Source organism: Pseudophryne corroboree, chromosome 9, assembly GCF_028390025.1.
Source record: "Pseudophryne corroboree isolate aPseCor3 chromosome 9, aPseCor3.hap2, whole genome shotgun sequence".
Taxonomy (NCBI): domain Eukaryota; kingdom Metazoa; phylum Chordata; class Amphibia; order Anura; family Myobatrachidae; genus Pseudophryne; species Pseudophryne corroboree.
Genome location: NC_086452.1, coordinates 427,279,168 through 427,293,182, shown reverse-complemented (window position 1 = coordinate 427,293,182; position 14,015 = coordinate 427,279,168). Strand labels below are relative to the sequence as shown.

The following is a 14,015-nucleotide window of genomic DNA, read 5'->3' as shown; positions in this document are numbered from 1 at the left end:
GACTTTTTCATACTGGCTTCCTGACCCCGCAATATGCCGGGTCGGGTTGCCCACAGGATGGAGCCGGCATCGGGGGCGGGTGCGAAGGTTGCGCTGGGAGATGAGATCATCTCCACGCCGCCTCTGCAGTGAATGGGTCCCGGGTTGCATCGACCCGGCAACCCGTTCACACTGTACCTCACCCGGTAATAACCCTTCTTTATTCCTGGGTTGAATCACCAGGTCAGGTGACCCGGGAATTCATCAGTGACCCCTTTCACACCGCACAGCGGACTGCATTGACAGGGCAATATACTCGGTCGATACCGGGTTATTTGTGTGGTGTGAAAGGGGTATAAGAATTGAATATGGACAAATAAGAAGCTAACTTCAGCCTTTTAAACTTTAGGAAGTCATGTGAACGTCTATGCAGTATATACATACGGTACAGTCCTATTCTATGCAAAGGGGAACCTAGGAGGGGGATTGTGACACACGACATATTGCTCAGATGAAGGAATCTACACTATGTAACCCTCACCTTGTCACACTAGCATTAACTGACTTTTGGGAGCCATAACTAACACAAAGAAACCGAAAGGGCAAATACAATTACAGTATCAGCTCCCAGGCCGTCGTTGCTCCAGATCCCCCCGTTGGGCTCCCCACCTCGCCGGGAAGCGGTTACTAGTCACGTGCGGCAGATTCGACACTCGCCTTCTGCTCGGCCGGAATAATTACCGTTGCCCGACGGCGGGCGGAGCGGGTTTTCTCTCTCTCTCGGTAGGTACCCGATGCTGGCTCGGCCGTCTCCGGAATTATTTCCCTGGCGCGGTGCGGCAGGAGGGGGCGGCGGGGAATCGGCCGGCGGGGTAAGGAGCTGAGTTTACACGGACAGGGCAGCATCTCCCGGAGGATCCTCCATTGTTTCCCGGCGGCTCGGAGCCAGTCTCCGGGGCTCAGCGCCGGCCCGAGGCCGTGTGTCTGCTGTGCAGGGACCCAGGGCCATAGGGAGAGCTCCCCCCCAGCCGCCTGCCCCTACTCGCTCCTACGGTCACGCCCGCCAGGCGAAATACCCGGCCTCGGGGCCTAGTCCCCCCACTATCCCTCGCCCCATGGGGCTGATGGCCTCCCCGGGCACCGGAGCTGCCTAGCCTCAGCCCCGAGATGATCCACAGCGGCCACAGACAGGTGAGTGAGCCCACAGGGCCGCAGCCCCCACCCTTGACCCCCACAAGGCCGCAGCCCCCCCTTGCCCCAGGGTATCACTAAAATATTTGCCCCTCTATACCCCATGGAGGAATTTACCCCGGGCTGGGACAGGGTCTGTGCAACATGACAGCCCCCATTTTATATTATTCATTTATATATGATTTTAATACATATTTACTGTTCTATAAGCTCATTGCTGCAAATAAATTGGGGTTTTGCTGTAAATCGCCCGCGGGGCGGCACGCTTTATTTTATGCAGGGCAACGGGTGTCGCGCACGTATTAATGGGTGACTGCGCATTTCTTAGCTGCTCCGGTGCCAATTTTAAAGAGCCAACGGGATATGCGAAAAAATCTATGTAAACGTCAAAATAATAGGTCAAGGATCTGATGAGACTAGATATGATGGATTAAAATCTATAATGAATCTAGCCACATGGATAATTTTATACACTTATTACCAATTATATAGCGCATACATACTCCATAGTGCTATATTATTATCCTTTATTTATATGGCGCCACAAGGGTTCCGCAGCGCCCAATTACAGAGTACATAAATAATCAAACAGGAAAACAGCAACTTACAGTCGATGACGGTATAGGACAAGTGCAGGGTAAATAAACAGCTGCATCAGCTGATGACACTGGAATAAGTATCAGGTGGCAGAAGACTGCTGGAGTTGATGCAGTTGAAGAATATTCAAGTAAGAAAGGATAAGCACATGAGGGAAGAGGGCCCTGCTCGTGAGAGCATATATAGGGAATCAGAGCCGGCCCTAACCAATGTGATGCACTAGGCAAGATTTTGGCTGGTGCTCCCTTGCACAGACGCTAGTTCTGCCTCTGACCCTTTCCCAGCACTATCACCCCTCACCCATAGCAGTCCACATTTTGGTGCTCTTACCCCCTTTATTTTAAACAGGAACAGTGTGCACATTCAGTGCGCAGCCGAACACGGTGCGTGTTTTTGCTGGGAAGGGGCATGGCCACACAATAATACCCCAAGTTGAATTTACGCCACACAGTACTGCAATTTTATTCACATTAAATCAAACTAAAGTTTCTCTTATTCACGTTACATCACACAGTAGTACCACTTTACTCCTCACAGTAGTGCCCCTTCTTCACATTACACCACACCATATTGCTCTTTATTCACATTAGACCACACAGTAGTGCCCTTTCTATACGTTACGCCACAAAGTACTGTAGTACCCCGTATACACATAATGCTGCACATTAGTAATGCATTTTGTATGCAGATAGAGCCGCAGTCATACACAGAATACAGGCATGCCACATATAATTTTAATCAGCAGAAGCTGCTTGTTCCCCTAGGCATTCCAAATGCCCTAGGCCAGGCATGTCCAAACTGCGTCCCTCCAGCTGTTGAGAAACTACACATCCCAGCATGCCCTGACATAGCTTTTGCATTCTCTGACAGCAAAACTGTGTCAGGACATGCTGGATATGTAGTTTCACAACAGCTGGAGCGCCGCAGTTTGGACATGCCTGCCCTAGGCATTTGCCTTGTAGGAAATAGTTCAGTCATTCACATCCATCCCTGCCCCAGAGCAGCTCACACTATTCCATATCGCATGTACACACATACGCTTGGGTTAATTTTTTTGTCAGCAGCCAGTTAACCATCCAGAATGTTTTAGGATAGTGGGAGGAAGCCGGAGCACCCCAAAGGAAATCCCACGCAAACACAAGCAGAACATATAAACTCCACTCAGATATGGCCTTGATGGGAATCGACCCCAAGACCTCATTGCTGAGAGACAGTAATGCTAACCACTACACCAACTGTACTACCCCTACCGCGTGTCAGGCCGCATGTTATGCAGCACTTTACGGAGTATTGATGCCCGCAGCAGTTCGGATTATTATTTGGTTTATCTGTCATGTCTTTTGTTTGTTGCAGATGTAACATAATGGGTGTGGACTTTGATGTCAAGACATTTTGCCATAACTTGAGGGCCACCAAACCGCCCTATGAATGCCCAGTTGAGACCTGCCGTAAGATCTATAAAAGCTACAGTGGAATTGAGTACCACCTTTACCATTATGACCATGACAACCCTCCGCTTCAGCAGCAGACCCCGATCCGAAAGTCTAAAAAGAAGGGGCGTCAGCCTCGCTCTGCTAACAAGCAGTCGCCGACGCATTCCGAATTGTCCCAGTCGCCAAACCGTGAGGTTATGACCTACGCTCAGGCCCAGCGGCTAGTCGAAGTGGAATTACATGGAAGGGTGCACCGTATAAGCATCTTTGACAATCTGGATGTTGTTTCGGAAGACGATGAAGTTCCGGAGGAGGTCCCTGAGAATGGGAGCAATAAGGAAAATAATGAGACTCCGACAGCGACTCCTAAGTCTGGAAAACATAAAAACAAGGAGAAGAGGAAAGATTCCAATCATCATCACCACCACAATGCATCCACGGGTACCACGCCAAAGCTCCCGGAAGTTGTCTACCGGGAGCTAGATCAGGACACTCCAGATGCTCCTAATCGTCCTTCTTCTTATTACAGGTGAGTGTAAGACATGTAACACGTGCCCATCAAACTTTTATTTCTCTTTCATTATATATTCTTTACGGTTATTCCCGTTTTATTCATTATCAAGGTAAACAGAGTGTGAGGAGAATTATGGTGAAATACTTTATTCTTCTATTCACATTTTTACTTACACTGTACTTATCGGTGGAAAGTGTGTTCTAATAAGGAGAAAAATGTAATACCAGCGCTGTTATGCCTGACGTTAGAGACTTAACTGCGACCTCTAGGACCCTGCATCTTATAGGAATCGGACACAGGACCGCATTGTACCTGTGGCCCATGATTAGAGTACATTAGAAGACACCCCACACTAAATTAACCATGCCGTCATGTATCCGTTTTATTAACTGTTGAACTTGTTTCTGCAAGAACAGAGATAGGAAACGTTTCCGTTGCTGTTTCGAAAGTTATATTGATGCTTTTTATTGTACATTTGAGGAACCACCTCATTTGTTCTTCATAAATGTATTAATTACTCGTTAGTTATTTATATAGCACATACATATTATGCAGAGCTTTACAGAGAATATTCAGTCATCTACATCTGTCTCTGTCTATATTACAAGCTATGGGGCAGATGTATTAACCTGGAGAAGGTATAAGGAAGTGATAAACCAGTAATATGTGCAAGGTGATAAAGGCAGCAGCCAATCAGATCCTAACTGTCAATTTACATATTGGATCTGATTGGCTGGTGCCTTTATCACCTTGCACATATCACTGGTTTATCACTTCCTTCTGCCAACTCCAGGTTAACACATCTGCCCCTATGTTCCCTATCACAAGTGCACACATAGACAATAGTGTTATTTTTTTGTTGGGAGCCATTTAACCTACCAGTATATGTTTGGCGTGTGGGAGGAAACCGGAGTACCCGGAGGAAACCCATGCAAGCACGGGGAGAATATGCAAACTCCACACAGGATCATGGTGGGAATTGACCCCGACCTCCTCCGTGTTGTGAGGCAGTAATGCTAACCACTACACCATCCATGCTGCCCAAACTAAACCCTATAGATTCCAATGGAGAAATTCCACCATCTAGCTCTATCATAGAGTCACCTTTTGCACAATACTCTCTGAAAATTATATATATATATATATACTACAGTTTATAGATATGGTTGCTTTCCTCAGCATGAACACCGCCTGCCTGATAGAAGAGCTGCAGATTTACATTTTCTGGTTATTTTCCTTACTCGCCTTTTTAAGGTACATTGAGAAGTCTGCAGAGGAGCTGGATGAAGAAGTGGAGTATGATATGGACGAGGAGGACTACATCTGGATGGACATTATGAATGAACGGCGAAAGACAGAGGGTGTTAACACCATCCCGCAGGAGATCTTTGAGTACTTAATGGACCGGCTAGAGAAAGAGTCCTACTTTGAGAGCCATAATAAAGGGGACCCGAATGCGTTAATAGATGAGGACGCTGTGTGCTGTATCTGTAATGACGGGGAGTGTCAGAACAGCAATGTTATATTGTTCTGTGACATGTGTAATCTGGCTGTGCATCAGGAGTGCTACGGGGTCCCTTACATACCGGAGGGACAATGGCTTTGCAGGAGATGTCTCCAGTCACCTTCTAGAGCAGTAGACTGTGCTCTGTGCCCAAATAAGGGAGGGGCGTTTAAACAGACAGACGACGGACGCTGGGCGCACGTGGTTTGCGCCCTTTGGATCCCCGAGGTTTGCTTCGCTAACACCGTTTTCCTGGAGCCTATAGACAGCATTGAACACATCCCACCAGCGCGCTGGAAGCTTACATGCTACATATGTAAGCAGCGTGGCTCGGGAGCCTGTATCCAGTGTCACAAAGCAAACTGTTACACAGCCTTCCACGTCACGTGTGCACAGCAGGCCGGACTCTACATGAAGATGGAACCCGTGCGGGAAACGGGGGCCAACGGCACGTCTTTCAGTGTCCGCAAAACGGCTTACTGTGACATCCATACTCCTCCCGGGTCTGTGTGCAAGCTCCCAGCCCTCTCCCACAGCGAGGGGGAAGAGGAAGACGACGAGGAGGAAGAGGAGGGGAAAGTCTGGAGCTCGGAAAAGGTGAAGAAGGCAAAGGCCAAGTCAAGGATTAAAATGAAAAAAGCTCGGAAAATCCTTGCGGAGAAGAGAGCCGCTGCCCCCGTCGTCTCTGTTCCTTGCATTCCTCCACACAGGTAAATAGTATGACATCCTGTATTAAATGAACACTAAGCCTGAAATGCAAGTTGGATTACATAGAGTGCTACAAATAACATAGAGAACTGAGTGTTATTGTGTCAGGAGCTTATCAGCCCTCAGGATGTTTGGGTTGTGTAGACGTTACAGTCTGCCCAGGGCAAAAGTAGGCTACGTACTAAATAGAAATTCACTGTCTTAAGTCTTGCAAACCTTTATGTTTGAATGTTACTAGTATCTGGTTTTTGTAAGCTGATTTGTGTTTTAGGTTAAATGGTTGTTTTTATACTATTCTATAGTGTATGTAACAGTACTATAAAGTATAACAGTCCTTCATTGGAGTAGATTTGTAGTGGATGATAAAGTGGCAATAATGGGAGTTCTTTACAGTAATAACACATCTGTATGGGGCCTCTGTGCTGTCAGACGTGCTTAGCCCTCTCTATTTTCCCCTCTACGATATTATGGTCCGGGTTTCCGAGTGGCCTGCACTGCGCATTATGGGCTGAGATGTATGCAAAAGCGGCCTCATTGCGTACTGGGAGATGAATGCAGATATTAGGCCGTATTCAGAGGTTGAGGCGTATCTATATGACAGCCCGCCTCTATCCATCCACTTGTGAAGGGAGCTGTCAACACTCTCAGGGCACATATGCCCCAGTCATATTCCCAGAGCTAAACAACATCACATTCAGTGTTGGATACAGTGGGCGGTATTTAATTGATTATCGTGCTCGAACCCGCATCTAAAGTGGTGGGAGATCACGGGGGAGATATTCAATTGTATCTACTTTTTGCGCTGATTGCGCGCACAAAGGTCGGGATTTAACTGTGTAAAGCAGCTAAACCCAACCAAAGTGCTGGGTGTCCATATGAGTGACTTTTCGCGTATTTCAGCTTGCCGCCCCCGGGTGCAGCCGGCAGCCATCTCGCCCGATCAATTGACTAGCTCTGTTTGGGTGCCATTTGGTGGCTGGCGATGTGATAACACTTGAATCTCGCCCAGTGAGTGTTACCTTGTGTAATGCCACGCTTGGATATGAATAGCTTACAAATATAATTAGAAAAGTGTTGAGTTCTAAATTGTATCCTACACTTTCCTTGTGACTTTAGCTAGATCTGTTGGCTGTAACAATCCCAGACCTCACTTCTCTCACCCGTTGGCATGACTGAAACGATCCAAACAGTTGTTGATATCCCTCACTGTGAGCCTTCCATTTGTAAACACTCGAGTTTCACATTTAGAGGCTTATTCAGTTGTGGCGTAAAAATGAATGGGCGTCTATCGGAGCTATTCAGTTGTTGCTCCAATTAGATGCGCATTAGCATGTAATGTGACTGACAGCACCTGTCTGGGTTTGAGTGCCCAAACGACTTTTCATAAATATGTTTTCGCACGAAGGCTGCGAGTAAAATGTATGTGCTGCCGCTGATAGCTGTCTGATCGGAGAAACAATTGAGTAGCTACGATACACTGCAGCTATCTTGTAGCCTTGGTTCGCCAGGAAGAAAGCTTCTCTTGTCTCTGTAATATCAGACTCCTTGTGAATGGATATGGTGCAGTCTCAATAATAATGCTACAGCCGACAAAATGGCTGCCTCTGTCAAACGTTGGACACAGTTCTTAAGATAGGTACACACTAATGGCAGATTATCTGCTAGATCTAGCTGGTTGGAATGGAAATCTGGTAATGGATGAGAGGAAATGACAATCGACCATTTGCTCCCAAACACTAGAAAACAGACAAAAACAGTTGTTCATACAAGTTGGTTAAATTTGCGTTTAACCAATATGTCTGAACGACAGGTTTTGTTTGTTTCTCTAACGTCCTAGTGGATGCTGGGGACTCCGTCAGGACCATGGGGAATAGCGGCTCCGCAGGAGACAGGGCACAAAAGCAAGCTTTTAGGATCACATGGTGTGTACTGGCTCCTCCCCCTATGACCCTCCTCCAAGCCTCAGTTAGGTTTTTGTGCCCGTCCGAGCAGGGTGCAATCTAGGTGGCTCTCCTAAAGAGCTGCTTAGAAAAAGTTTTTAGGTTTATTATTTTCAGTGAGTCCTGCTGGCAACAGGCTCACTGCATCGAGGGACTTAGGGGAGAGATTTTCAACTCACCTGCGTGCAGGATGGATTGGAGTCTTAGGCTACTGGACATAGCTTCAGAGGGAGTCGGAACACAGGTCACCCTGGGGTTCGTCCCGGAGCCGCGCCGCCGATCCCCCTTACAGATGCTGAAGATCGAGGGTCCGGAAACAGGCGGCAGAAGGCTCTTCAGCCTTCATGAAGGTAGCGCACAGCACTGCAGCTGTGCGCCATTGTTGCTACACACTTCACACTGAACGGTCACGGAGGGTGCAGGGCACTGCTGGGGGCGCCCTGGGCAGCAATATTTAATACCTTTGATGGCAAAGAATACATCACATATAGCCATTGAGGCTATATGTATGTATTTAACCCAGGCCAGATATCTCAAAACCCGGGAGAAAAGCCCGCCGAAAAGGGGGCGGGGCTTATTCTCCTCAGCACACAGCGCCATTTTCCTGCTCAGCTCCGCTGTGAGGAAGGCTCCCAGGACTCTCCCCTGCACTGCACTACAGAAACAGGGTAACAAAGAGAAGGGGGGCATATTTTGGCGATATTTATATATTTAAAGCGCATATAACAAAAACAACACCTTTTAGGGTTGTTTATATACATTTTATAGCGCTTTTGGTGTGTGCTGGCAAACTCTCCCTCTGTCTCCCCAAAGGGCTAGTGGGGTCCTGTCTTCGATAAGAGCATTCCCTGTGTGTCTGCTGTGTGTCGGTACGTGTGTGTCGACATGTATGAGGACGATGTTGGTGTGGAGGCGGAGCAATTGCCGGTAATGGTGATGTCACCCCCTAGGGAGTCGACACCGGAATGGATGGCTTTAATTATGGAATTACGTGATAATGTTAGTACATTACAAAAGTCAGTTGACGAAATGAGACGGCCGGAAAACCAGTTGGTACCTGCTCAGGCGTCTCAGACACCGTCAGGGGCTGTAAAACGTCCCTTACCTCAGTCAGTCGACACAGGTACCGACACAGATGAATCTAGTGTCGACGGTGAAGAAACAAACGTATTTTCCAATAGGGCCACACGTTATATGATCACGGCAATGAAGGAGGCTTTGCAGATCTCTGATACTGCAGGTACCTCCAAAAAGGGGTATTATGTGGGGGGTGAAAAAACTACCTGTAGCTTTTCCAGAATCAGAGGAATTGAATGACGTGTGTGATGAAGCGTGGGTTAACCCAGATAGAAAACTGCTAATTTCTAAGAAGTTATTGGCATTATACCCTTTCCCACCAGAGGTTAGGGCGTGCTGGGAAACACCCCCTAGGGTGGATAAAGCGCTCACACGTTTATCAAAACAAGTGGCGTTGCCGTCTCCAGATACGGCCGCCCTCAAGGATCCAGCAGATAGGAGGCTGGAAACTACCCTGAAGAGTATATACACGCATACTGGTGTTATACTCCGACCAGCAATAGCCTCAGCCTGGATGTGCAGTGCTGGGGTAGTGTGGTTGGATTCCCTGACTGAAAATATTGATACCCTGGATAGGGACAGTATTTTATTGACTCTAGAGCAATTAAAGGATGCGTTTCTTTATATGCGAGATGCTCAGAGGGATGTTTGCACTCTGGCATCGAGAGTAAGTGCGATGTCCATATCTGCCAGAAGAAGTTTATGGACGCGACAGTGGTCAGGTGATGCGGATTCCAAAAGGCATATGGAAGTATTGCCATATAAAGGAGAGGAATTATTTGGGGTTGGTCTATCGGATCTGGTGGCCACGGCAACTGCCGGCAAATCCACTTTTTTACCTCAGACCCCCTCCCAACAGAAAAAGACACCGTCTTTTCAGCCGCAGTCCTTTCGCTCCTATAAAAACAAGCGGGCAAAAGGACAGTCTTATCTGCCACGAGGCAGAGGAAAGGGTAAGAGAGGGCAGCAAGCAGCCCCTGCCCAGGACCAGAAGCCCGCCCCGGGTTCTACAAAGCCATCAGCATGACGCTGGGGCTTTACAAGCGGACTCAGGAGCGGTGGGGGGTCGACTAAAGATTTTCAGCAATCAGTGGGCTCGCTCACAGGTGGACCCGTGGATCCTGCAGATAGTATCTCAGGGTTACATGTTGGAATTCGAAAGATCTCCCCCTCGCCGTTTCCTAAAGTCTGCTTTACCAACGTCTCCCTCAGAAAGGGCGACGGTATTGGAAGCCATTCACAAGCTGTATTCTCAGCAGGTGATAGTCAAGGTACCCCTCCTACAACAGGGAAAGGGGTATTATTCCACACTATTTGTGGTACCGAAGCCGGACGGTTCGGTAAGACCTATTCTAAATCTGAAATCCTTGAACCTGTACATACAGAAATTCAAGTTCAAGATGGAGTCACTAAGAGCAGTGATAGCGAATCTGGAAGAAGGGGACTTCATGGTGTCCCTGGACATAAAAGATGCTTATCTGCATGTCCCAATTTACCCCTCACACCAAGGGTATCTCAGGTTCGTGATACAAGACTGTCATTATCAGTTTCAAACGCTGCCGTTTGGGTTGTCCACGGCACCTCGGGTCTTTACCAAGGTAATGACCAAAATGATGGTTCTTCTACGAAGAAAAGGCGTATTAATTATCCCTTACTTGGACGATCTCCTGATAAGGGCAAAGTCCAGAGAACAGCTGGAAGTCGGTGTAGCACTAACCCAAGTAGTGCTTCAACAACACGGGTGGATTCTGAATCTTCCAAAATCTCAATTGTCCCCGACAACACGTCTGCTGTTCCTGGGAATGATTCTGGACACGGTTCAGAAAAAGGTGTTTCTCCCGGAGGAGAAAGCAAGGGAGTTATCCGAACTTGTCAGGAACCTCCTAAAACCAGGAAATGTGTCAGTACATCAATGCACAAGAGTCCTGGGAAAGATGGTGGCTTCTTACGAAGCAATTCCATTCGGCAGATTCCATGCACGAATATTTCAGTGGGATCTGCTGGACAAATGGTCCGGATCGCATCTGCACTAGAGATGAGCGCCTGAAATTTTTCGGGTTTTGTGTTTTGGTTTTGGGTTCGGTTCCGCGGCCGTGTTTTGGGTTCGAACGCGTTTTGGCAAAACCTCACCGAATTTTTTTTGTCGGATTCGGGTGTGTTTTGGATTCGGGTGTTTTTTTCAAAAAACACTAAAAAACAGCTTAAATCATAGAATTTGGGGGTCATTTTGATCCCAAAGTATTATTAACCTCAAAAACCATCATTTACACTCATTTTCAGTCTATTCTGAATACCTCACAATATTATTTTTAGTCCTAAAATTTGCACCGAGGTCGCTGTGTGAGTAAGATAAGCGACCCTAGTGGCCGACACAAACACCGGGCCCATCTAGGAGTGGCACTGCAGTGTCACGCAGGATGTCCCTTCCAAAAAACCCTCCCCAAACAGCACATGACGCAAAGAAAAAAAGAGGCGCAATGAGGTAGCTGTGTGAGTAAGATTAGCGACCCTAGTGGCCGACACAAACACCGGGCCCATCTAGGAGTGGCACTGCAGTGTCACGCAGGATGGCCCTTCCAAAAAACCCTCCCCAAACAGCACATGACGCAAAGAAAAAAAGAGGCGCAATGAGGTAGCTGTGTGAGTAAGATTAGCGACCCTAGTGGCCGACACAAACACCGGGCCCATCTAGGAGTGGCACTGCAGTGTCGCGCAGGATGTCCCTTCCAAAAAACCCTCCCCAAACAGCACATGACGCAAAGAAAAAAAGAGGCGCAATGAGGTAGCTGTGTGAGTAAGATTAGCGACCCTAGTGGCCGACACAAACACCGGGCCCATCTAGGAGTGGCACTGCAGTGTCACGCAGGATGTCCCTTCCAAAAAACCCTCCCCAAACAGCACATGACGCAAAGAAAAAAAGAGGCGCAATGAGGTAGCTGTGTGAGTAAGATTAGCGACCCTAGTGGCCGACACAAACACCGGGCCCATTTAGGAGTGGCACTGCAGTGTCACGCAGGATGTCCCTTCCAAAAAACCCTCCCCAATCAGCACATGATGCAAAGGAAAAGAAAAGAAAAAAGAGGTGCAAGATGGAATTGTCCTTGGGCCCTCCCACCCACCCTTATGTTGTATAAACAAAACAGGACATGCACACTTTAACCAACCCATCATTTCAGTGACAGGGTCTGCCACACGACTGTGACTGATATGACGGGTTGGTTTGGACCCCCCCCAAAAAAGAAGCAATTAATCTCTCCTTGCACAAACTGGCTCTACAGAGGCAAGATGTCCACCTCATCATCACCCTCCGATATATCACCGTGTACATCCCCCTCCTCACAGATTATCAATTCGTCCCCACTGGAATCCACCATCTCAGCTCCCTGTGTACTTTGTGGAGGCAATTGCTGCTGGTCAATGTCTCCGCGGAGGAATTGATTATAATTCATTTTAATGAACATCATCTTCTCCACATTTTCTGGATGTAACCTCGTACGCCGATTGCTGACAAGGTGAGCGGCGGCACTAAACACTCTTTCGGAGTACACACTTGTGGGAGGGCAACTTAGGTAGAATAAAGCCAGTTTGTGCAAGGGCCTCCAAATTGCCTCTTTTTCCTGCCAGTATAAGTACGGACTGTGTGACGTGCCTACTTGGATGCGGTCACTCATATAATCCTCCACCATTCTATCAATGTTGAGAGAATCATATGCAGTGACAGTAGACGACATGTCCGTAATCGTTGTCAGGTCCTTCAGTCCGGACCAGATGTCAGCATCAGCAGTCGCTCCAGACTGCCCTGCATCACCGCCAGCGGGTGGGCTCGGAATTCTGAGCCTTTTCCTCGCACCCCCAGTTGCGGGAGAATGTGAAGGAGGAGATGTTGACAGGTCGCGTTCCGCTTGACTTGACAATTTTGTCACCAGCAGGTCTTTCAACCCCAGCAGACTTGTGTCTGCCGGAAAGAGAGATCCAAGGTAGGCTTTAAATCTAGGATCGAGCACGGTGGCCAAAATGTAGTGCTCTGATTTCAACAGATTGACCACCCGTGAATCCTTGTTAAGCGAATTAAGGGCTCCATCCACAAGTCCCACATGCCTAGCGGAATCGCTCCGTGTTAGCTCCTCCTTCAATGTCTCCAGCTTCTTCTGCAAAAGCCTGATGAGGGGAATGACCTGACTCAGGCTGGCAGTGTCTGAACTGACTTCACGTGTGGCAAGTTCAAAGGGCATCAGAACCTTGCACAACGTTGAAATCATTCTCCACTGCGCTTGAGACAGGTGCATTCCACCTACTATATCGTGCTCAGTTGTATAGGCTTGAATGGCCTTTTGCTGCTCCTCCAACCTCTGAAGCATATAGAGGGTTGAATTCCACCTCGTTACCACTTCTTGCTTCAGATGATGGCAGGGCAGGTTCAGTAGTTTTTGGTGGTGCTCCAGTCTTCTGTACGTGGTGCCTGTACGCCGAAAGTGTCCCGCAATTCTTCTGGCCACCGACAGCATCTCTTGCACGCCCCTGTCGTTTTTTAAAAAATTCTGCACCACCAAATTCAAGGTATGTGCAAAACATGGGACGTGCTGGAATTTGCCCATATTTAATGCACACACAATATTGCTGGCGTTGTCCGATGCCACAAATCCACAGGAGAGTCCAATTGGGGTAAGCCATTCCGCGATGATCTTCCTCAGTTGCCGTAAGAGGTTTTCAGCTGTGTGCGTATTCTGGAAAGCGGTGATACAAATCGTAGCCTGCCTAGGAAAGAGTTGGCGTTTGCGAGATGCTGCTACTGGTGCCGCCGCTGCTGTTCTTGCGGCGGGAGTCCATACATCTACCCAGTGGGCTGTCACAGTCATATAGTCCTGACCCTGCCCTGCTCCACTTGTCCACATGTCCGTGGTTAAGTGGACATTGGGTACAACTGCATTTTTTAGGACACTGGTGAGTCTTTTTCTGAGGTCTGTGTACATTTTCGGTATCGCCTGCCTAGAGAAATGGAACCTAGATGGTATTTGGTACCGGGGACACAGTACCTCCAACAAGTCTCTAGTTGGCTCTGCAGTAATGATGGA

At 48.0% G+C, this 14,015-nt stretch overlaps 1 protein-coding gene across 4 annotated transcripts in view; it reads left to right on the top strand.

Annotated features, from left to right (window-relative positions):
* Nucleotides 1-655: 655 nt before the first annotated feature.
* The window catches only part of BRPF1 (bromodomain and PHD finger containing 1), a 101,415-nt gene continuing 88,055 nt past the window's right edge, over nucleotides 656-14,015 (top strand). For 2 of the 4 annotated variants that reach the window (XM_063940991.1, XM_063940989.1), the window contains exons 1-3: nucleotides 769-1,170; nucleotides 3,121-3,729; nucleotides 4,969-5,928. In XM_063940991.1, coding sequence (XP_063797061.1) covers nucleotides 3,131-3,729; nucleotides 4,969-5,928 — 1,559 coding nt within the window. In that variant the 5' untranslated portion in view covers nucleotides 769-1,170; nucleotides 3,121-3,130. The other 2 variants (XM_063940990.1, XM_063940992.1) reach the window with 2 other exon arrangements.